Below are 23,146 nucleotides of genomic sequence, written 5' to 3' on the forward strand. Positions count from 1 at the left end.
CCGGGGCCCCCGCCCCACCCCTTGCCCCGCCTCCGGCCACCGCCCCCTCCTCCCGCAGCGGAGGCGCGCGGAGCTGTCTCTATGGCCCGGGATCCGAGCGCAAAGGTGAGGGGGGCGGGGAGTGCGGGCGACGGCGGGGCCTGGGCCGGGGGGCGGGGGCCAGGCGAGGCCTTCCCCACGTCCATTCCACCCTCCGGGCCGGGCTGCGCCTTTCTCGAGGCCAAGCCCCCCGGTCCCGCATAAAGGCTCTAGAGGAGCGCGAGCCAGGCCTCAGGCCGCGCTGGGCGCAGAACCGCATCCGAAGAGTCGGGCATCGGCGCGGGGCTGGAGTCCGCGTGGCGAACAGTGTTCACCGGGATCTGGGTCACGTCTCCCGGCACCCGGCGGGATGGAAGGAGAGCTTGCCCTCGAGCTGCGGCAGTAGAGCCTGAGGTTAGAGCTGCCGAGAGGAGGGAGTCGCGGTCTGCCAGGATGGTGGCAAGGGGACGGGGGAGGGGCTCTCTCAGTCCAGGAGAGACCGCCATCCTGGGCCCCGGGAGATGCGGCCTACACTAGGCAGGTGGACAGCTGGCATGAAGGTTGAGAGCCTGCAGATCCTACATGATCCTGTTTGGGGGGTCTCCCCTCCCTGGCTCCCTCCAACCCAGGACCTAATGGTGGGAAAGTGGTCAGAGTTCAAGCGGCTGGCCCCAGGGAGACACCTGGACTGTGGGGCGTGGGGTGTGGGGTGTAGACTGGAGACCTTAAACCCTCTTGGCCACTGGGGGGCAGGGTGGGGGGGCTGAGGGGGTATGCTCCGCCCCACCCACTTAGCCCCACCTTCCCAACTGAGTAATGGGGGCCGAGAGCTCAGGCCAAACTCCCAAATCGAGAATGGCAGTGTTTGCACGTTTTGTTCCATCCTTCCTTGGCCAAAGCTAGGATCCTCCTCCCGCCTGGGCTAGGCAACCCCTCCCTCCCTTGCAGAGCAGCCTTGACCCATGCACCCATCCGGTTTGACGTCAGAAGCCTGCCTCCTGCTGCCCATTCCCCCCTCACCCACACTCACTTGGCGTCTGGCCCTAGTACTGGGAGTTGTTGACTTGGGGAAGGGAGGTGGGGTTCTGCTCTGTGTCTCACCCCAGGTGGACACTGGCAGCCTCCAAGCCCACAAGGATTGCTGAATGCTGTATGTCGCCTGCTTGCCTCTGGGTGGATGTCATCGCCTCATAGAGTCCTCTGCGCGAACGCCCATGTGCTTGACCCTTCTGTGAACATGAGTGTGCCTGACCCATTGTGTGAATGGGTTTGTGTGCGTATCCCTCCACACATGTGTATGGGCACGACCACCCATGAATATGTGTCTAATACTCCCTATATAGGTGTAGATTTATAAACCCTCCTTGTCAACCTCTGAGGATGTGTGACCTACCGAATGAATAGACAGCTGAGTACAACCTTACGTGTGAATGGGTGTGCACACATGTGACCATGGCCCCCTTAATGTGTGTGTGTGCATGACTCTCCTGTGACTACAGTTGGGTTCACAGTCACCCTTGTGAACCTGTGTGTGTGCATGGATCACCGCCCTCTGGACAGGTGTGATTCTTAGAGTAGACTTGTATGTGTGCCACTCTGACTGGTTCCTCTGACCGGGTGTGTTCCTCTTGCCCAATCCTAGACGCCCATCCCTGCCAGCCAACTAGCCGTCCCCTCCCGCAGTGCTGAGCAAATATTAATAGAAGGCCCCAAAGTAAACAGATGTGCCTCCACAGTGGGGGATGGGACCCAGGGGATGGGCCTGGGGCCTCCTGCTGCCTCAGTCCCCAGCCCAGGAGCTGTGCCTTCTCGGTGGTCCAGGGACCCTCTTCTCTCCCACTCATCCTCCACCTCATACTCCATTCGCCCCTCTGGGCTCTGCCCATGGCAGTGCTAACCTTCACCTCTTGAATAAATGCTCTGTTTTCCCTCTGGGAAGCTCCTGGGCAGCTCCCGGGCCCTCCCCTCTCTTCAAAGCCCAGTCGTTTCAAGGCTGAATATTTGACCTGGAAGGGAGGGGAGAGGCTGGTGGCCCCTCCGGCCCTGTCTTGGACCTCACCTAGCCCAGGAAGCGTTCAGGAGTCCTCAGAGGTCAGGCGACCTGTGGCCCCACCCCCATCCCCAGCTGGTTGGCTCGAGGGAGGATCTACGTATGGAATAGCCTCCAAGACAGGCTTGGGAGGTGGCCAAGAAGGGCTCAGGGACCCAACCGTTCCCCTTCTCTACATTCCTGTCCCAGTTAACTGGTCTACCTTGAAACTACTGCCACCTGCACAGACATTACACCCAGAATCCCGCACGCCCCCCAGCCTATGAGTGCCTGTTTGTAGATAGGGCCCTGAGCAGAGCGGATGTCTACCCAAAGGGTGCAGGGCAGACTCTGCAAGGGGCGGGGCAGAGATGTGCACCCCCTTGAGAGGAATGCCCGGGAGGAGAAGAGTCTAATTAAAGAGAAATTCCAGAGGGAGCTGGCAGGCCAGGAGAAGAAAAAACAAAGGGAAACCAGACAAAATAAACAAAGGCCCATTAAACCTCTCACGCAGGCCTCCGGCCACAGGCACCCCCGCAGGCAGCAGAGGCTGCGCCGCTGCCCAGGCTGGTCTCACTGTTGAGAGTGGCGGGGGCCTGCTCCCTGAGCAACCTGGATCCCCCGAGTGGGGGCTACCTGAGCTGGACTCGGCCGGAGGAGGGTTGCCGCCTTGGGTTTGGGTTGGGGGAGTCTGGGGTGAATCCCACCCCCACCTCCTGCGTCGGAGCAGAAAAATGGCCAGAGAGACTGTGAGTCGATCCTGGCGCAGGCGCTCTGTGGCTGCTGGGGCTCCCTTCCGTCTTGGGGAAATGCCCATCCGCCCTCCGTACCCCACACAAATCAAAGAGCTCTTTCTCCCTGCTTTTTTCTTCAGACCTCAGAGAACCAGGACCAGCTCCGCTGCCGGAGGCAGGGCGACCCTCTCAGTGACCTACAATTCCTGTGACCCCACAACTGCCTCCCTCACCATGGCGTTTGGATTTGGCACAGAGAGGCAGTGTGACCCATCCCACCCTCTGACCCCTTAGTTGAAATTCCATGGCCATGCAATCCTGTAACCCCATGTCTCCCCGATTCCACGACCCGCCCTGGCCCCATGACTCTGTGACCCCTGTGGCCTCATGACCCTGACCTTCCAAGTGGCCCCCCCTGGACCTTGACCTCTGTGACTATTCTTCCCAATCCCCCCTCTTTGACTTCGGCGCTGGCTCCTCTTGGGGGTCTTGTTGGTCTGGACCTCCCCAGGAAGATGTGGGGGGGGCTCTGGCCCCTCCTCCTGAGCTTCCTCGCAGCAAGTGCCGTCCCCGGACCCTTGCCACGAAGACCATCCAGAGAACTAGATGCCACCCCTCGAATGACGATCCCCTATGAAGGTTAGACCCCCCAGTCTTGAAAGCCAGTGGGAGCCAGGGCTGGGGCCAGGGAGGCAGCCCCAGAGCTGGGCTGATATCTCCTGCCCTCCCCAGAGCTCTCTGGGACCCGGCACTTCAAGGGCCGAGCCCAGAACTACTCAACGCTGCTGCTGGAGGAGGCCTCGGCGAGGCTGCTGGTGGGAGCCCGAGGTGCCCTGTTCTCCCTCAGTGCCCACGACATAGGAGATGGGGCTCACAAAGAGGTCAGCCTCTGGGACCTGGGTCACCCAGACGGTCTCCAGTCTCATCCAGCTCCCTGGGACCTCAACTTCCCAGAAACCCTGCCAGCCTTCCATAGCCCCCTGCTGGGACAGTGCTGCCCTCTCCAACCCAGGCCTCCCTTGCATCCAGTGCTTCATGCCCACCCCAATTTCTCTGGGGTCCTACTGCCTGTCATGAGCCCAAGGGTGATGCAGAGAAGGAAGCGTACTGAGGTCGATACATCAGCCCATTCCTTTCCTCCCCACTAGATCCGTTGGGAGGCCTCCCCAGAAATGCAAAACAAATGTCATCAAAAAGGGAGAAACAACCAGGTATGTGTTCTGGCCTGTCCCCAGCTCCTTTCCTCCTCAACAGGGGATGGTGGGGTTGGTGGGGACACAGATGGAGAGGCAGAGACCAGTGGGTCAATTGCAGCAACCACAATACACGTAAGTGTTGCTGGAGTGGCCGGCCCTGGAATCTACCATGTAACAGAGCCACCCAGAAGGCTTTCTGACATACACATTGCCAAGGTCCACCAGCCTGGGGAGTCTGATTCTATGGGTCTAGGGTGCTACTGGGGCTGCTGTGCAGAAAGAGGCAGATTCTGGCAAAGGCTGCTCTTGGTGCAGCATGGGAGCAAACGGGGCTGGTGAGGCAGGTAGAGCCCGGGTCGTGCGTGGAGAGCCTTAAGTGGCTGGCTGGATGTTACCCTGTGATAACAGCCCCCTCCTGATTGGATATTTTAGAGCCTCTCCAACTTTAAGGTGCACACGAGTCTGGGTATATTATTCAAATGCAGATTCTAACTCAGTAGGTCTAGGGAGTAGCCAGGGGTTGTACCTTTCTGGCAAGTTCCCAGACGACGCTATCACTGCTGGTCCTTGACTGCACTTTGGGCAGAAAGGCTTTTTAAGAGAACACTTTCCAAAGCATATTCTGAGAATCGATCATTTTCAAAAGGGAGTGGATGTGGCTCAAGCGGTTGAGTGCCTGCATCCCACATGGAAGGTCCCAGGTTCGGTCTCTGATGCCGCCGGAAAACAAAGAAACAGCAAGCAAAATAAATGAAAAAAAAAACAATGCAGGGTAGCTGATGTGGCTCAGTGGTTGAGCAGCAGCTTCCCAAATACAAGGCCCCGGGTTCAATTTCCAGCCCTGGTGTCTCAAAAAAAAAAAAAAAGAAGGGTTTAATGGTCATATCAGTTTGGGAAACTGCATGCTCAATCCTGCAATGTACAGCAATATCCTGAAGGCTCTGAGAACTCCCCAAGAAAAGATAGGTTGTATACCTTGTGGTCTCCAAACTTAATGAACTGCAGAACTTTTTTTTTTAATGCAAACAACTTTGGGGAAATAATACTGTAAAAATAAGGTGAGTCTGCAGGCAGGAAGGGCAGTGGGGCGTCTGGAGCACCCTCTGGGTCAGAGGGAGGAGGTCTGAGCGGGCTGGTGGAGAGGAGGGGTTGGTGCCAGGGGGCTGCGCTGAGGGGGAGCAGGCAGGGAGAGGAATCACTGGCAAGACAAAGCAGCCAAGAGGGCCACGTCTGGTGAGCAGAGGAGGCCGAGTTGGGCAGTCAGAGCAGGTGGGACTGTACTTTCAGGACACTGTGAGCTACTGAAGGGTTTTTAAATACCACAGTGAAGCAGTCTGGTGGCCCTGGAAAGTGGTTTGGAGGGGAGCAAGAGCGTTTCAGTTGGTAGTACATCTCTGGAAGGAAACACCAGATGCTGGTAACAGTAGTCACCCGTGAAGCAGTAACCAGGTGGCTGGGGGACGGGGGTGGCAGGGGAACCCTTGTACTTTTTGAAGTTTACATAGCAGGCATGTATCCCTTATTCACTACATAAAGCAATTTTTATAAAAAGAGCGGCGGGGTGTTGGGGGAGCTGTAGGGGGCCATTACAGTGTCCAGGGATGAGGTGATAATGGTAATTTGGGTTGGGGTGTGAAGTGGACCAAGTGAGGAGACATTTAGGCCAAAGAATTCATCACGGAGAGGGATGGGGTGTGGGTCCAGGGAGAGGGAGGCATCCAGTTCACTGGGCAATGGAGTGGATGGATGGAGCAAGGTGGGGAAGACTGGATGAGCAAGTTTAGGAGGGAAGGTGCAGGGTAGGGAGGCGGCCATGACCTTGGCTTCTGCTAAGGCGAGTTTGCCTGTCTGTGGACTAGCAGGAGGAGAGAGCTGGAGCCTGGGGCTAGACTTAGTGTCACCCCAGAGTGGGCGTGGAGCTCTGGGACCCTGAATGGTCCTGAATGGGATTTGGGGAGGTTCTGAGGGAGCTGGCAGAGTGGTGTCAGGTAGCACAGGAATAGAGAAGAGGAGAGAGATCATGCCACGGGGAGGGCGAGGACGTGTTCTGGGCAGTGAGACAGTTCTCTCCTGTGGGCGGGGGCAAAGCAGACTACAAAGCTGGGCTGACGGAGGAGGCACTGGTCAGGGCCTCACGGCCCCTTCCCACCTTACTCCACAGACCGAGTGCTTCAACCACGTGCGGTTCCTGCAGCGGCTCAACACCACCCACCTCTACACGTGTGGGACGCACGCCTTCCAGCCCCTCTGCGCTGCCATCGTGAGTATGCCCCGGCCCCGTTGGCTGACACCTGGCCCCACCCTGGTCAGTCCGTGGGCCACAGCCCCTGACCTCAAGACCCCTGACCTCTCGCCCCTCAACACCCAGGACGCCGAGGCCTTCACCTTGCCGGCCAGCTTCGAGGAGGGGAAGGAAAAGTGCCCGTATGACCCGGCCCGCGGCTTCACAGGCCTTGTCATCGGTGAGCGGGAGCCTGCGCCAGCCCCTCATCCATGCACACGCCAGCCCCGGACGTGGCTCTGGCCGCTGGGACGTGCCGCCCAGGGGTGCCGTATGCCCCTCGTAGTGTGTGACATGTCTCTCATGCCTGGCATATCCCTGCCCCAGATGGAGGCCTCTACACAGCCACGCGCTACGAATTCCGGAGCATTCCTGACATCCGCCGCAGCCGCCACCCGCACTCCCTGAGGACTGAGGAGGCGCCGATGCACTGGCTCAATGGTTAGGGGGATGAGGCCCAGGACGGTTGGGGGTGGGGGCTAGCTCTTCATTTGTCCTCCACCCCCCCCCCACCATGAGCCAGTCCATTCCTGTGTATTGTCGAGTGAGGGGTGGGGCCAGTGTGGGGGGCCCAGTCTGTCCCAGAAGCCACACCTGAACTGCCCCACCCGCAGACGCTGAGTTTGTGTTCTCCGTCCTGGTGCGGGAGAGCAAGGCCAGCGCAGTGGGTGACGATGACAAGGTTTACTACTTCTTCACGGAGCGGGCAACAGAGGAGGGCTCCGGCAGCTTTGCCCAGAGCCGCAGCAGCCACCGCGTGGCCCGCGTGGCCCGTGTCTGCAAGGTGGGTGGGGCCGAGGCTGGGCGAGGGGTGGAGGGGGCTGGGCCTCTGTCCCTGACCCCGCATCCCGTCCTCCCTAGGGAGACCTGGGAGGGAAGAAGATCCTGCAGAAGAAGTGGACATCCTTCTTGAAGGCGCGTCTCATCTGCCACATTCCACAGTATGAGACCCTGCGTGGCGTCTGCAGCCTGGACGCTGGCACGTCAGCCCGCACGCGCTTCTACGCAGTCTTCACGCTGACCACACAGTGGTCAGTGCAGGGACAGAGGGGAGGCAAGGAACTGGGGACAGTGGAGGGGCTGGAGCAGAGGTCAATGAAGATGACATAGCATCGTTTGTCGGGGACCGGCTGGGGCTGGAGGCCACGGTGGCCTGCTGACCCACGGCAGAGGCCCCGTGGGCCTGGAGCCAGGGTTGGCCAGGAAACGGTGGGCTCCTGCTGGGCATGGGGCACGGGGCAGGCGCCACCAGTGTGACTCCGCCGCTCCCCGATGTCCCCCTCCTAGGAAAACGCTGGAGGCCTCGGCCGTCTGCCGCTACGACCTGACAGAGCTGCAGGCTGTCTTCGCAGGCCCCTACATGGAGTACCAGGATGGTGCCCGGCGCTGGGGCCGCTATGAGGGGGGCGTGCCCGAGCCCCGGCCCGGCTCTGTGAGTGCCCAGGCCTGGGGCCGGTGCTGGGGGGACAGAGCCCCCGGGAGGGCAGGAGGGTCTGGCCTTGGGGGGTGGGAGGCAGGTGGTGGAGGCCTGAGATTCACCACCCATGTCCCCCACCCCCAGTGCATCACAGACTCGCTGCGCAGCCGAGGCTACAATTCCTCTCAGGACTTGCCTTCCCTGGTCCTGGACTTTGTGAAGTTGCACCCGCTGATGGCTCGGCCCGTGGTGCCCACCCGCGGACGGCCCCTGCTGCTCAAGCGCAGCGTGCGCTACACATACCTCACAGGGACGCCTGTCACCACACCAGCTGGGCCCACCTATGACCTGCTCTTCCTGGGCACAGGTGCTCCTGGCCCCTGGCCTGACGGCTACTGACCCTAACCCTCGATCCCTGGTGCCCCCCAGCCCCCTGGATCACCCTTTAATCCCAAACCCTGGTGACCGCTGAGGTTGATTCTTCAGTGTACACTTCCTACTGGTCCGTGGCGACCACTGACTCTTGGTGACTGCTGACCTCTGTCACCAACCACAGTGACATTTGACTCTGACCACTAATGCCTCTGAACCCAAAAATTCCTGCCTCGACTAACCTGAAGTTCCCACAGCCCCGGGGGGGCCCTGCCACCAGCTGAATCCTTGCCCCTGGCCCCCTGACCACAAGGCTGCTCCCATCAGGCCTGCTGTGGGGGCCGAGAGCAGATCCCCTTGCTGGGGTCTGACCCTCTACCCTTTCCATGCCAGCTGATGGCTGGATCCACAAGGCCGTGGTCCTGGGCTCTGGGATGCACATCACTGAAGAGACACAAGTGTTCAGGGAGCCCCAACCTGTGGACAATCTGGTTGTCTCTCCCATGCAGGTAGCCTTTACTGATGACTCTCGATATGGCCTTGCTGGGATTGGGGGAGGAGTGAGGGGGGAGCAGGCAGTGGCGCTGTGTGTGTCTGGGAGTAGGGGTAGGGGGCATAGCTGACCAGCTGTCCTTTCTGGCTCCCAGCACAGCCTCTATGTGGGGGGCCCTAGTGGAGTCATCCAGCTACCACTGTCCAGCTGTTCCCGCTATCACTCCTGCTACGACTGCGTCCTGGCCCGGGACCCCTACTGTGCCTGGGACCCCAGCATCCAGGCCTGTGTGGCAGCCACCACCGCAGCCAACAGGTCCCAGGGTAGAGGGGGTCGGTGTGGGGGGAGGGGTCCTTGGTGCCCAGGGGCTCAGGACCTGAGTGGCAGAGGGAGTTCTGCCAGCTGCAGGGGAAGCAGGGCCGGCAGTTGGTAACAGCCCAGTCCACCCATTTACTGGGGAAATTGAGGCTGGTTCTCCATGTTCATAACTCCTGACCCTTTTGTCCCCAGGACAGTGCTGATACAGGACATAGAGAGAGGAAACCGAGGCTGTGAGGGCAGCAGGGACACAGGTAAGTGATGCTCGGGGATGTGTATGGGTTGGCTCCATGCCTGTGCTCTTTACTATTTACTGGATTTTTTTTAGGTGGTACCGGGGAATGAACCTGGGACCTTGTACCCATGCACTCGACCACTATGCTACACCTGCTCCACTATTTACTGTCATTTGTGTGAGCATATCTGTGCCTCTGTGTGTCTGCACCTGTTTTTGGTGAGGATGGCAGGTGGCCTTTTGAATAGCGAACAGAGCAGAAGCCTCAGAGAAAACCAATTACTTGAGATTCAGGCTCATGTGGGCCTGTTTTTTCACCTCTGTACTGCAGCATCCAGCACAGGGCCTGGCACATGGGAGTGCTCGACAGACATGTGTTGTTAAAATTATAACTAAGGCAACAGTTTCAAGATGTGAAGTGCCTTATCACTTCTAGAGCTTATATCCAAGTGGAGGAGACAGGAGGGCAGCAATTAAGTGATCACACCTATCATGAATTATAATTGTTAAGTATTTTCATTGCTTTTTTATATATTTAAAAATTTTTATTTTATCAATGTTACAAGTTAATCAGTTATCTCAAGATAACCTCAATAACAATAAATCCTCATTAGGGGAGCAGATGTAGCTCAACTGACTGAGCTCCTGTTTCCCATGTACCAGGTCGGTCCCTGGTTCAATCCCTGGTACTTCCTAAAAACAAAACAAGCAAACAAACAAACGAAAAAACCAACTTGGGGGAGTTGGTGTAGCTCAGTGATTGAGCACTGGCTTCCCAATACAAAGTTCCAGGTTCAATCCCCAGCCCTGGTACCTTAAAAAAAATTTAAAAATAAAAAATAAACACTTAAAAAAAAAAAATGTGTATATATATATATCCACTTTAGTCAGTGGTTCCACCCCCCCCCTTATTATTGTTCATTCCTCAGTCTTTTTTTTTATGACAAAAATATTTATAAAATGCCTACTATATGCAGGCATAGTTCTAGGTACCAGGAAATACAGACAACAGACAAAAGTCTCTGTCCTCAAGGAGCTTTTGTTCTAATGGAGAAAAACAGATAACAAGAAATATCTATATGTTTTTTTCATTTTATGGAAATAGTGGTAATGGTTCCACAGCCTTTTGAATATACAAAAAATCACTGAATTATACACTTTCAGAGGGCAAATTTTGTTATGTGACTTATATAGCACAATAAACAAAAAATAAACAGACTCAATGTAAGATTAACCTGTATCTATGATCTGTGTAAAATAAAGTTTGTATTTTTTTAGATTTATTTCTCTCTCCCCTACCCCCATTGTTTGTGCTTGCTGTCTGCTCTCTGTGTCTGTTCATTGTGTGTTAGAGTTCTTTTTAGGAGGCACTGGTAACCGAACCTGGGACCTCCAGTGTAGGAGGGAGATACCCAATCACTTGAGCTACCTCCACTCCCTGCTTGTTGTGTCTCTCATTGTGTGTCCTTGTTGCTTCATTTTGTCGTCTCAGCTCTCTTTCTTGCTCGTCTTCTTTAGGAAGTACTGGGAACCAAACCTGGGACCACCTGTGTGGTAGGCAGGTGCACAACTGCTCAAGCCACATCCACAAATTTGTAGCTTTTTAATGTTAACTTTTGACTTTAAAAAGCTAATTACTAGATCTCTTTCAACACATTTTTAAAAAATGTATTTTAAAAGAAGTTTTAGATTATAGAAAAGTTACATCAAAAGTATAGGGGATTCCCATATACTCCACCCCCTCCCTCTCCCATTTTCCCCTATTAATAACATCTTTTGTTATTGTGGTACATTAGTTGCAATTGGTGCACAAATATTCAAGCACTGCTACTAACCATCATTCCTCAGTCTTGAGGGATTCAGGACAATGTCCACTCTGACTACTTCAGGCTGAGAAGAGACGTAGAAATCATGGGGCAGAGGAATGGACTTGTTTTTCTTACAGTTGAAGATACTCCTTGCTTTTGGGGTGGGGCTGACTCATCATCATCATTTTGTCAGTTGTCCAGGGCAGGTCCGAAGACCTGGAGAGTGGGAGTTGACCACATATCTGCTGGGTTTCAGGGCTCAAATGGCATAAGAACAATCTGAAGGCTTTAAGTTTATGAGAAATAAACTTAACAGGTAAATTGAAAAGTATAGGTTCAAATAAAAGAGGTAACAAATTAAAATAAAAATAAACAAAAAAGAGGTAATAGAAACAGGATTAGGGGATTTGTAAATGAGTATAGCCATGTTATAACTGAGGAAATAGCTTTTCATATATTCTCAGATAGAGCCCGCCAAGGGGGTGTTGATTTCCTGTGGCTGCTCATTGCTTTTTTTTTTTTCAATCGTGCTATTTTTCTTTTTTACAAATCAATTTTATTGATACATAATAATAAAGCATACAATTCATCCAAAATGTATAATCAATGGGATTTTTGTAACAGAAGGAATAATGACAACTGTAAAGAGTTTCAGAAGGCTCAGGAGCAATTACCCCAGGAGAGCCGATGACTGAGCTGGTCTCTGAACCAAGCAAACCTGAATCATCACAGCTGGCGTTTACTGAGCACTTGCTGTGTGCCCGGCACTGACCTAAATGCTTATGTGCATGATCGCATGGGTTCTCACAGTGTTCCCATGAGACGGGAAGTCCCAAGCTAATCAGCCAGTAAGCAGCAGGGTCAGGATTCAAACCTGACCCTGAGCAGTCTGGCTCCAGAGTTTGTGCTTTTAATCACTACCCCATACTATGTCCCATAAGTTAACCTAGCAAGTGGGGGCGTGGCACATGGGGCGTGTTCCCTCCCAAGCAGAGGGAACACTGGCCAAGAGCGCTTGGCATGTTTGAGCAACAGGAGACAGGACTGGAGAAGTGTCAGGCCATGTTGAGGATTTTGTTTTCTTTATCTGAAAGGCAATAGAGGGAAGCGGATGTGGCTCAAGTGATTGAGCTCCCACCTACCACATGAGAGGTCCTGGGTTCGGTTTCTGGGGCCTCCTGGAGAAGGCAAGCTTATGCAACAAGATAACACAACAAAGAAACACAAAGAGGAAAGACAATGAGAGTCACAACAAAACAGGGAGCTGAGGTGGCTTAAGCGATTGAGTGCCTCTCTCCCACACGGGAGGTCCCAGGTTCAGTTCCCACTGCCTCCTAAAGAGAAGATGAGCAGACAGTGAGCACAAACAACAAAGAGGGGGGGGGGTAAATAATTTTTTAAAAAGCAATAGAACCTCTGAAGGCTTTTAGGGAGGGGAATGATATGATCAGATTTGTCTTTTTTTTTTTAAAGATCATCCCTCTGCTGCGTGGGGAATGGATTAGCTGGGGGCCACAGTAGTGCTGGCAGCTGTGGAAGGAGTGAATGAGTAGGTCTGAGATAGATTCTGGAAGCAGAATCTTCGTAACGGTTGGACACGAAGGTGAAAGAAAGGGGAGGCAAGGGATCCCAGGTTTCTAACTGAAGCAACCAGGGATGGGCAACTCAAGGAAAGGGTCTGGTGTGGTTTGGGCAGGAGGCTTTGGCCTTTGTCCCAGAAATGTGATGGATATTTCAAGGGGAGATGGCCATCATAAGGAGAACATTCAAGCCTCGCGCTCGGGGAGAGGCTGTGCTGGAGGGAGACATTAGGGAGTCACTGGCAGATGACAGGAACTGAGACCTCAGGAGAGGATGCAAGCATCCTCCATGGCATCGTGAGCACAATCTGTCATCGGCTGTCACTGATGCTGGAGACTGCTTGGCACAGGGCACGCAGCAGTAAACACTTCGGCTTGCTGTCTCATACCCTCCCTGGGATGGGCAGACATTGACCTCTCCTCTGCCCTCCCCCACAGGGCCACCACCACCACTGAAGATCCGGTCTGTGCTCCGGGGTGACGATGTCCTCCTGCCCTGTGACCAGCCATCCAACCTGGCGCGGCCCTTGTGGCTGCTCAATGGGAGCATGGGCCTGGGCGATGGACGGGATAACTATCGCGTGGGTGTGGATGGGCTGCTGGTGACAGACACACAGCCGGAGCACAGCGGCCACTATGGCTGCTACGCCGAGGAGAATGGCCTCCGCACCCTGCTGGCCACCTACAGCCTCACGGTCCGGCCGGCCACTCCAGCCCCAGCTCCACAAGCCCCGGCCACGCCGGAGGCACAGCTGGCACCCGACGTGCGGCTGCTCTACGTGCTGGCCATTGCTGTGCTTGGCGGCCTCTGCCTCATCCTGGCCACCTCCCTCCTCTACATGGCCTGTCTGCCAGGAGGGCGCCGACGGAAATATTCACTGGCTCGGGCCGGCCGGGCAGGGGGCTCTGCCGTGCAGCTGCAGACAGTTTCGGGCCAGTGCCCTGGAGAAGAAGATGAGGGTGACAATGGAGAGGGGACCAGGGGCCTGGAGGGCGGCTGCCTCCAGATCATTCCCGGAGAGGGAGCGCCAGCCCCTCCGCCCCCGCCGCCGCCCCCGCCGCCGACCGAGCTGACTAACGGGCTGGTGGCGCTGCCCAGCCGGCTGCGCAGGATGAACGGCAACAGCTACGTGCTCCTGCGGCAGAGCGACAACGGAGTGCCGGCGGGGCCCTGCTCCTTTGCTGAGGAGCTCAGCCGCATCCTGGAGAAGAGGAAGCACACGCAGCTCGTAGAGCAGCTGGATGAGAGCTCTGTCTGAGCCAAGCTTCCCAGGACAAAGGCTCTTCCAAGCCAGCCTGTTGGCCCTGGAGTGGGTCGCTGCCATCCCAACACAGCCACCCTCCCTTCGTACTTCCCGCTCCAGACCCTTCTCCCAACTTTTTGATGTTCCCAGAAGGCTTGCCAGGCAGGCCCAGCCAAAGCCCCCTCTTCCGCCACCACAGAGCCACCCTGGGAGCAGCCCAGGCCCTTCAGTGCTCCTCAGAGGTAGGTGCTCCCTCAAGCCCAGCCAGTCCCCGTCTCCATAACCAAGTATTTGGGAGGGGAGGCTGCCACCTTCCTGCTCCATTCGTCTGCCCAAGCCCTTCCTCCTTCTCCCAGGCAGGGCTCTGCAGGTCCAGATGACCTCAATGTCACCATGGCCCTGTGTGCTGGATGGTCCTAAGCCAGACAAGACCGCTGCCAGCCACCAGAGCCACCTGAGCCGTGCGCGTGCTCACGTGGGCACATGGAAGGATGTCTACCTGCTGGGCTGCAGCACCCCCACCCCTCCCACCTTCCTGGTGCATTGTGTGTTATCCCTTTCTCTGGGCGCCCTCCCAGTTGCCATGGCCATCGTATCTAGGCACCTCCCCAGTCCCAGCCCCATGTGGTGACCTCTTTGGCAAAAGCTTGGGAATAGCCAGGCTGGGGAGGAAAGACATTTTCTCCCCACTGCTTCTCCCTTCCTGTGCACCCTGGTGAGTCAGCCTCCCCGCACCCCCACTTGAGTGACAGAGCTCTAGGCAAGGCCTGCCCTCATACACATGTGGGAACACATTCACCTATACCACACCCACGTGCTCACATTTCCACTCACACATCTGAGCCTCCCCTTGCTGCCTCAGACCAGGGTCTGTCGAGTTTGGTCTGTGGACATTTCAGGAGATCCCCCTCCCATCTACCTGTCCTCGCAGACCCTTCCCTCAGACGGGTGACCAATACTGCATTCAATGAGCCAGCCTCCCTTTTGGGGACCAAGCAGTTGCTACCCCTGGACCAGAGGAGGGGAAGGGAGGAGAGATCCGATGCTTCACCTGGCACATGAAGCCCGTTCTTGGAACTATGCAAAGGGCAGAGGCTGGGAGTTTGGATGCTTGGCTCCCATCCCTGTCCTACCTCACCGGGGCACTTTCAGGGTCCAGGGGCCTCTGAGGTCTCCAGGCCCATATGGGACAATCAAATCTTGACTGAGTTCCCCCATTCCCCTTGGGTGAGGATGACTGTTATTTTTGTAGCTGAGAACGTGGAATCCCACGGGTTTTTATTGCCCTTCACTCAACCTCTCCCACCTCCACCCCACAATGAATGTATTTATTGTGAGAACGGCTCTATTCCTTTAGGAATGCCCCCCCTCACCACCCAGGTGGGCGGAACAGGCATGTGACAGAGTGGGGGAGCCTGGGCTTAGCTCCTCCCCCAGTGGTTAATAAATACCCCCTTTTCCCATAGCTATGAGTGGTCTTCTTGATCTAGACTGGCCTGTGCCTGGTTACCAAGGGACAGGCTTCTGAACCTGGGGATGAGGTGCTGTAAGGATTTTTGCATCCAGGGTTGGCTCTGCTCCACATACATCTATTTGCAGAGGAAACTGGGATGTCAGCTTCCGCCCAGGGCTGGCATACGGGTCCTTTTATTATGCCTCATGGTATTCATTAGCCATAGTGACAAGGGTATGACAGAAGAATGACAGCAGTTTGGGAATTCATATAAAAGGTCCTAGGTTTTTACTTCCTCTCTTTTCCTCACCACCACCCTTGTTTTTTTTGTTTTGTTAGATAAGTCTAGAAAATGCTCCTTTATCTGCCCTGCTCTTCCCCAGAGAAGCTCTCAGCCTGCCTAGCATCCCACATCCACCTCCCCAAAAGGCATGATACCAATTCATTTCCATGCCAAGCGAGGCCTGGGAGCAGGACAGTCTGGAGGATAGAACAGCTGGAGGGTGGAAATGTGTGTTATCCAGGAGGGACCTCAAAATCATTCCCTCTGGGACGCAGGCCTCGGTTAATCTTTTGACACTAACTACCCTGAGGGGTTGCTATATGGTTTGCTTCCGGTTGTAGAATAATGAAAAATAGGGCTTATGTTTAAAATATATGCAGGTTTTAAAGTAAGACCTTAGATGTGACTTTGAGTAAGTTTATTAACATCAGTTTTCTAACCCTTACACAATCTTCACATGGATATAAAGCACATAGCCCAATGCCAGGCTCACAGCAGAGAATAAAGTGTGACTTCTCTGGCTCAGTGGTTGCAGCAACGGGACCTCAGGGTTCTTCAGAAGAAGCCAGCCTCAGACTCCTCAACGGTCTTTTAAGACTACTATTATCAATTTAGATTTCTGAAAATGAGGGCTATGTAAAACCCTGGAAGGCTCCTCATGTTTCAAATTTCACCAGGATAAGGGCTGTGTGGCCTCACAGTGTCACTGCTCCTAGCAAAGAGGCATGAAAAGAAATAGGCAGCCCTTCTTTACCCAAAGCAAAATCTTTGGCGTCAACCTGCCCATTGGTGGGCTCCATCTGCATGCCTACTTGGAATCCCCTGAACCAAAAAAAGAATCACTTCTAATGGGGGAAAGCATCCCAGGCGTTGGAGTGGATGGGGCAAGTCTTCACTGAACTTGTCCCCGGACTAGGGCAGGATCCTGAGCCTCTCGCGGGCGCAGCCCGCCAGGTACTGTCGGTTTGTTGGTGAAGGGGTGCCACTGGCCCTGGATGCTAGGGCTGTCCGTGTGGAAGGGCTTACGGATGCGCACAACGTCCAGGCCCGACTGGTCCGCCAGCTTCTGCACCAGCTTCGCGATCTCCTCGGCCGACTTGCGGTGGATTTTCTCCTCGCGCACAGCACCGTTAACTGGCCAGAGGGAGGTGGGAGTGAGAGGAAGAGGATCGATCAGGGATCCAGAGAAAAGGACGACCAGGCGACAGAGCCCCCATCCCGCCCTGCCATCCAGTCCTAGTCCGGTCCCACTCACGGTATTCGGCCACTACTCTAGGCACGGAGCACGGCTGCGAATTCACGTATATTACGACCCCTGGGTTCCTCCGGGCGAAGTCAGCTACTTCCCGTTCCACGAACTCCCTAAGGGACCCGGGAAAACTGAGCACGGGGGACCTCTCTGATCCCGGAGCCGTTTCCCCAGCCCTTCGCCCGGCTCACCTGGCGCCGCGGGACGAGGGCGCATCGCGGCTGAGGCTGAAGCTGAGACGCTGCAGCTGCTGCACGTAGCGACCCAGCCCGTTGCGGAGGACACTCGCTAAGAAGCGGCTCGGCGTCCCGCGCGCCGTCATGGCCACTGCTCAGCGCTTTGGGAACCAGGCAGCTAGAAGTGGGGCGGGACTAAACCTCGAAGTTTCCGGTTCCGGTCCCACGGAGTTTTGCTTCCGAGGTCAAGGCAAGTGACGCGTGCTGGAGATCCTCATTGAGGGCGAACCACGTTGCGGGCGAAAGAGGTGAGACGAGCGTGGTGACCCGGAGCAGGGGCCGGAGCCGCGACCGGATCCGCGGAGCTCTTGCTAGTAGAGCCGAGAGAAGGCGCGGGGGCGGGGGCGGGGGCGGGGCCCCGAGGTTGGCAGGAGTCGTGTAAGAGGCGCTCTAGTCGTGCTAAGAGTGACATTAAGGAGGAGAAGCCAAGGGGGGTTCAATTGGAGCCTAGAGCAGAGGGGCTGCAAAAAGGAGGTCGATGACTGTAGAGAAGAGGGCGACGAGGAGATTTCTTGGAGGGGCAGGAGAGGTGAAGAGGTGAGAGAGAGACCAAAATGGTGTGGCGCTGGCATTGAGGGCAGGAGAGGTGAGAGTGGTGGGACAAGGCTGTAAAAGACAGGTAAGGGAGGCATATAGAGGGACTGAGGACGTGAGAGGGTCGTGTAGATGAACCTGGATGTGAAGCTGCAAAGTGGGAGGTTGTTTATGAGGAGGAAGTTTGAGGAAAGAAACCAGTTAAGAAAGAGCTCTGTAACTGTGTGTGGAGAATCAGTCTGGTCTAGTGAAGGCACCCGGACCAAGCGCCCAAGACATTTCAGGTAGTGACTTCCTCCATTTGACTAGGAATGTGGGGCCCCTTCCGAGGTGGGTACCCCCACCGTACCCTGCTGCTCCTGCGTGGGGAGTGGATGGGTCGGAGGGGCCTGCCCCGAAGCTTGGTCCCAGGATCTCCTCGCAGACGCTACAGGAAGGAAGCTCTCCCATCCTTGGAAGTACCGGTGTTGCCTGTAACTACAACTGAAATCCGCCAATATTTGCGGGCACATGGGATCCCCTTCCAAGATGGCCATAGCTGCCTGCAGACACCAAGCCCTTTTGTGGCAGCCTCCCACTTCAAGGACCAGCTTGGTGTCACTACTTCCTTCAGCCTTTTCATTGACAAGACCACAGGCCGCTTTCTCTGCACGGGCAGCCTGGCTGAAGGGAGCTGGGAAGACTTCCAAGCCAGTGTGGAGGGGCGAGGGGATGGGGCCAGGGAAGGAGTCCTGCTTAGTGAGGCCGCAGAAGGTGAAGACAGTGAGGAGGTTCGGAGGATCTGGGACCGAGCAGTACCTCTCTGGGAGCTGCCTGACCCGAAGGAGGCTCAGCTGGCTCATGTGATGTTTGGCCTCACCAAGGTGACAGATGACACACTCAGGCGTTTCAATGTGCGGTATCTTCGGTCGGCTCACAGCCTTGTCTTTCCTTGGTTTTCCCCTGGAGGCTTGGGATTACGAGGCCTGAAGTTACTTGGGGTTGAAGGCCAGGGGGATGGTGTGCGCTATGTGGAGACCACTATTCCACGGCCTGGTGCCTACCACAATCTGTTTGGATTACCACTGATCGGTCGTCGAGATGTTGAGGTCGTACTGACGAGTCGTGAGCTGGACAGCCTGGCCGTGAGCCAGTCCATGGGACTGCCCACTCTTGCCCTACCCCGGGGCACGGCATACTTACCCCCTGTCTTACTCCCCTACCTTGAGCAGTTCCGACGTATTGTGCTTTGGCTAGGGGATGACCTTCGGTCCTGGGAAGCTGCCAAGTTGTTTGCCCGAAAATTGAACCCCAAGCGATGCTCCTTGGTGCGACCTGGGGACAAGCAGCCCCGTCCCCTGGAGGCCCTGAACCAAGGCTTAAATCTTTCTCGTATCCTGCGTACTGCCATGCCCGCCTGGCACAAGTCTATAGTATCTTTCCGGCAGCTTCGGGAAGAGGTGCTAGGAGAACTGTCAAATGTGGAGCAGGCAGCTGGCGTCCGCTGGAGCCGCTTCCCAGACCTCAATCGACTCCTGAAGGGACATCGGAAGGGCGAGCTGACAGTCTTCACAGGTGACGCTTTGGGAAATTACTGCTTGGGGTAGGGTGATGAAAACATGTGAGTTGGGGCTGCTGTAGATACTAAAGAGCCCTGACCTGTCTCTGGGTGGTTTCAAGGATAAGACTTTCCTCCCTCACCCAGGTCTATGTTCAACCCCCTGCAGGGCCGACAGGCAGTGGAAAGACAACATTCATCAGCGAGTATGCTCTGGATTTGTGTACACAGGGGGTGAACACACTATGGGGTAGCTTTGAGATCAGCAATGTGAGATTAGCCCGCGTCATGCTGACACAGTTTGCCATGGGGCGGCTGGAAGAGCAACTGGACAAATACGATGAGTGGGCCGACCGCTTTGAGGACCTGCCCCTCTATTTCATGACTTTCCATGGGCAGCAGAGCATCAGGTGAGGTCCCCAGACCCATGTACTTTGCTTTCCCAGGCAGATCCCAGAGTTCAGGACCTTAGGTTCCTTTTCTAGCTCCAGTGGGAACTCTTTCCAGGTCTCCCTAGACAGGCCCAGGGTTTTCAAAGAATGGGAGGGTAGAACTAGCCCGCCAAAAGAGTTTTCAGGATGCTTGCTCTTCTGCCAGGGATGGTCTGGAGAGTGCTTCTTGAATCCATTGCCTCTTCCTCTTTGCAGGACTGTAATAGACACAATGCAACATGCAGTATACGTCTATGATATTTGCCATGTGGTCATCGACAATCTGCAGTTCATGATGGGTCACGAGCAGCTGTCCACAGACAGGTGACATTCCCCTCTTGCCTAGCTGGAATCTACTTGAACACATGTTTTCTGGGACAGCTGGCCTCTTGGCACATACGCTGTACCCTCTTGTTTTCTGAATGCATACAGGCACATAGCACCCACCATGTATCTCTGTCTTTTATCGAGACAGGTGTGGCAGTGGGAAAGGTCAGGGACCCAAGTTAAGTCCTTGGGAAGAGGGAGGTAGAGTGGAGTTGTGGCAGTTTGTGGGGGATGAGGATGAACAGAGGGAGTAGATATGCTATTTTCCATCTGTCTGTGTCCAATAATAATCTTTTTTGCTTTGTTGAGGGTAGGATTGCAGCTCAAGACTATATTGTTGGGGCCTTTCGGAAGTTTGCTACAGACAATAATTGCCACGTGACACTGGTCATACACCCCCGGAAAGAGGATGATGACAAGGAACTTCAGACAGCGTCCATTTTTGGCTCGGCCAAAGTGAGTGGCCTTTGGAGGGATCCAAGCTTTGGAGAGTAGACAGGGCAGGTATAACCAGGGACAGCCCTCATTCAGCCTTAAATCATCTCCTTGATGAGGCCATGACATAAGGAATACATGTACTAAGAACACAAAAGCTACTCATGGTATGTCCTTTTCCCTCCTTGCACTCCAGGAGCTCATATCCTCTAGTGAGGGAAACAATAAGATGGTGATTACAGTGCAGTAGCATAAGAGCTGTGACATACAGCACACATATTTGGGGAACATCTGAGTCAGCCTGGGACATCTGGGGAGTCTTCTCAGAGGAGGTTTTACCAAAGGTTGGGTTGAGTTTTGATGGACAATAGGTATTAGATAATCAAGTAAATAGGAGGATCTTTTGGGCAGCAAGACCAGCCTGATGGTGGAGCTGCCAGTGGTATACTGAGTGCCTATTATGTGCCAGGGCTGGACGGGACACGGAGTACAGGGTGAAGAGCACAAATTATATGCTACAATGAGACAAACAAGTTGCTGGGGAAGAGAATAATGTGGAAGTCAAAAAATGGTGGCACTTTACTTAGGGTGGTCAAGAATGGCCTCTGACTACAAAAGTATACTTTTGTATACTTGAATAAAATTCAAGTTAAACATGAATTTTATTGCATCTTTAAGATATCACAGGTAGGTCTGGCATCTTGTTTCCATTGCTGCACAACTCTTAGATCTTATTCATCAGCCTACTGAACTGTTCCTTTTTCAGAGACATAACATACCATCCAAAATTTTTCTTATATACTTGTTTTTAACTGTTGTGGCTTGTTGAATCAAAACAGCTGAATTTGATACAAGTTCAATATTATTTCTTTGAAGAAATAACTTACCTTTCTGGGCTTGAAATAATGAACACGCAACACCTGCTCTCATATGAACCCTATGAATGTGTTTTTCACCCAAGGAATTCCAGGTTTCAACCAGAGACCCACTCTGCCAAATGCCAGTGCTTTTGGGGAAGTGAGCACACACAGACCTCATCTTGTAGCAGAAGGCCAGTGTAGCCCCTTGGTCATGTTCTGTGCATGAGTGCAGATGGTGCCAACTGTAGCCAGTTCCTTCCTATTTCCCCATCATTTGTCAATCCAAGCCTCCTCTTTTTCTTCCCAAGTCAACTGAGTTCTACACTGATGTGATTGACATCCCTCCACAGGGTTCCTCTGGGGTCCTTCATAATAACTATGCCTCCCTTCAGTGCGGGGCTGACATTTTCTGGAATGTCAACAGTCTGGTTGCTGAGAATTGTCTTCATTCTCATAGTAGATACAGCACAAGGAGTGACATTTAGACTGAGACCTGAATGATGTGAAGATGCTGGGGTTGGGCGGCATAGCTGGTTGTGGAGGAGAAGCATTACAAGCAGAGGGAGACATCTGCTTTGTACGACATCTTAGACGTACAAAGTCTAAGACAGCAACTAGTGCGCTGTCAGGGAGCTGAAAAGACTAGAGTAACCCCAGTGTTGAGGTCAATAGGTGGAGGTGTAATGGGTGGAGGTACTTCCCCCTCCCCCACTCTTGCCACAACTCCCTGTGCCATCAACCTTCCTTTCTGTCTCTCATGTGTCTTCTCACTTCTGCCTTCCTTTTCTGTTCCATGTACCCCTCCTCCCTCCCAACCTCCAGGCAAGCCAGGAAGCAGACAGCGTTCTGATCCTGCAGGACAGGAAGCTGGTAACCGGGCCAGGGAAGCGCTATCTGCAGGTGTCCAAGAACCGTTTTGATGGAGACGTAGGTGTCTTCCCACTTGAGTTCAACAAGAGCTCCCTCACTTTCTCCATCCCACCAAAGGGCAAGGTCCGCCTCAAGAAGATCAAGGATGATGGCGGGCTAGTAACCAAAAAGCCCTCTTCTGGCAAAAAGGGGGCTGTGCCCCAGAACTCTGAGGCTGACCCAGGCCAGGCCTCCAACCCCTATCAGCCAGACACCCCTCAGCCTTCAAGGTGAAGGCTATACATAGCTGGACACTGAAGTGAGCCTGATAGGTCAAGCCAGGGCACAGACTATCTCAGCCCTCTTACCCTGTGTTCGTGAGCTATGGGCTTCTCTCAGTCTGAAGGACCTGGGCTAGGGCAGGGTTCCACAGGGAGAGAATTCAGTTTGCACATGTTTGAGAACCTGCTCTGTACTAGGCTTTGTTCTTGGTCCTGGAAAAACAGCACTGAACAAGACAGATGTGGCCCTGCTTGCGTAGATCCTGCATTCTGTTGGAGGAGATGAGATAAACGAACAAAAGAGCAGAAAACAATTTTAGATAGTGAAAATGCTATAAAGAAAATAAAACAGTTATGTGGTAGAGAGTGGTCGTAGTTTAGGTTAACTGGTCTGAAGAGGCATCTCTGAGCAGAGGACACTTGACCTGTAGTCTCTAAAGTAGAAGGAGCAAGCCATGTGACTACCTGGAGGAAGAGGGTTCCAGGCAGAGGCAAGAGGAAATACCGAGGTGCTGGGTTGGGGATGAGTAAATTGAGTTCAAGGCAGTGAGGTCAGGCCTCCTGATTCTGGAAGGAACTAAGGACCTCCTTGACGAAACTTCAGCCTATGCTTTCAGAGCTGAGGGGTGACGTGGTGGGCTCCAGGCCCTTCAGGTCCCCTCTGTGGGAGCTGTCACAAGATGGCACTCGCTAGGATCAGCATCCTAGGTGCTTGGCCCTGGAATATCAGGACCCCAAAGGTGGGAGCTCCCTCTCCCTGGATTACTTGGCAGCAGCCATGGACGTTGCTGTGAGCCCAGAGGGCCCGCTAGCTGGATACTGATTCCAGGTAAGCTGCTTCGGACAGATGGCAGTTCTGGAGTAGATGCAGTCATGACTTTGTAGAGCTTTTTCTAGTTTTACTGTAAAAAAAAAAAATTTTTTTTTTTGCTCACTGCCTTTGTGT

The 23,146-nt window shown here is 54.5% G+C and overlaps 3 protein-coding genes across 8 annotated transcripts; 2 read left to right on the forward strand and 1 right to left on the reverse strand.

Moving 5' to 3' along the window:
* Positions 1 to 33: 33 nt before the first annotated feature.
* SEMA4G (semaphorin 4G) lies at positions 34 to 15,190 on the forward strand. Of its 5 annotated transcripts, XR_009186103.2 has the most exons (17): positions 34 to 105; positions 246 to 432; positions 2,922 to 3,420; positions 3,514 to 3,662; positions 3,930 to 3,992; positions 6,139 to 6,237; positions 6,346 to 6,439; positions 6,586 to 6,699; positions 6,873 to 7,042; positions 7,120 to 7,289; positions 7,546 to 7,690; positions 7,820 to 8,042; positions 8,441 to 8,556; positions 8,695 to 8,855; positions 9,051 to 9,112; positions 12,920 to 13,967; positions 14,082 to 15,190. XR_009186103.2 is itself a non-coding variant. In XM_058298516.2 (16 exons), the coding sequence occupies exons 3-16, from the start codon at positions 3,297 to 3,299 to the stop codon at positions 13,738 to 13,740; spliced, it is 2,511 nt and encodes an 836-aa protein (XP_058154499.1). In that variant the 5' UTR covers positions 34 to 105; positions 246 to 432; positions 2,922 to 3,296; the 3' UTR covers positions 13,741 to 15,190. The 5 variants fall into 5 exon arrangements, 3 of the variants coding, with proteins under 3 accessions (XP_058154499.1, XP_058154497.1, XP_058154500.1); XM_058298516.2 differs by having other exon boundaries at positions 12,920 to 15,190; XR_009186102.2 differs by lacking the exon at positions 34 to 105 and having other exon boundaries at positions 143 to 432.
* Positions 15,191 to 15,864: 674 nt separating this feature from the next.
* On the reverse strand, positions 15,865 to 17,097 carry MRPL43 (mitochondrial ribosomal protein L43). The gene is made up of 3 exons (XM_004458562.5): positions 16,902 to 17,097; positions 16,717 to 16,823; positions 15,865 to 16,595 (listed from the first exon to the last, which is right to left on the reverse strand). Exons 1-3 carry the CDS (start codon positions 17,030 to 17,032, stop codon positions 16,354 to 16,356), a joined length of 480 nt encoding a protein of 159 aa, XP_004458619.1. The 5' UTR covers positions 17,033 to 17,097; the 3' UTR covers positions 15,865 to 16,353.
* Positions 17,094 to 23,134, forward strand: TWNK (twinkle mtDNA helicase). 2 transcript variants are annotated; one of them, XM_004458561.5, is made up of 6 exons: positions 17,094 to 17,194; positions 17,790 to 19,034; positions 19,187 to 19,427; positions 19,665 to 19,772; positions 20,090 to 20,231; positions 21,893 to 23,134. In XM_004458561.5, the coding sequence occupies exons 2-6, from the start codon at positions 17,792 to 17,794 to the stop codon at positions 22,211 to 22,213; spliced, it is 2,055 nt and encodes a 684-aa protein (XP_004458618.1). In that variant the 5' UTR covers positions 17,094 to 17,194; positions 17,790 to 17,791; the 3' UTR covers positions 22,214 to 23,134. The 2 variants fall into 2 exon arrangements, with proteins under 2 accessions (XP_004458618.1, XP_058154501.1); XM_058298518.2 differs by having other exon boundaries at positions 17,110 to 17,194; positions 18,429 to 19,034.
* The last annotated feature ends 12 nt before the right edge of the window (positions 23,135 to 23,146 follow it).

The sequence above is a fragment of the Dasypus novemcinctus genome, chromosome 6 (assembly GCF_030445035.2).
Source record: "Dasypus novemcinctus isolate mDasNov1 chromosome 6, mDasNov1.1.hap2, whole genome shotgun sequence".
In the NCBI taxonomy this organism is placed as follows: domain Eukaryota; kingdom Metazoa; phylum Chordata; class Mammalia; order Cingulata; family Dasypodidae; genus Dasypus; species Dasypus novemcinctus.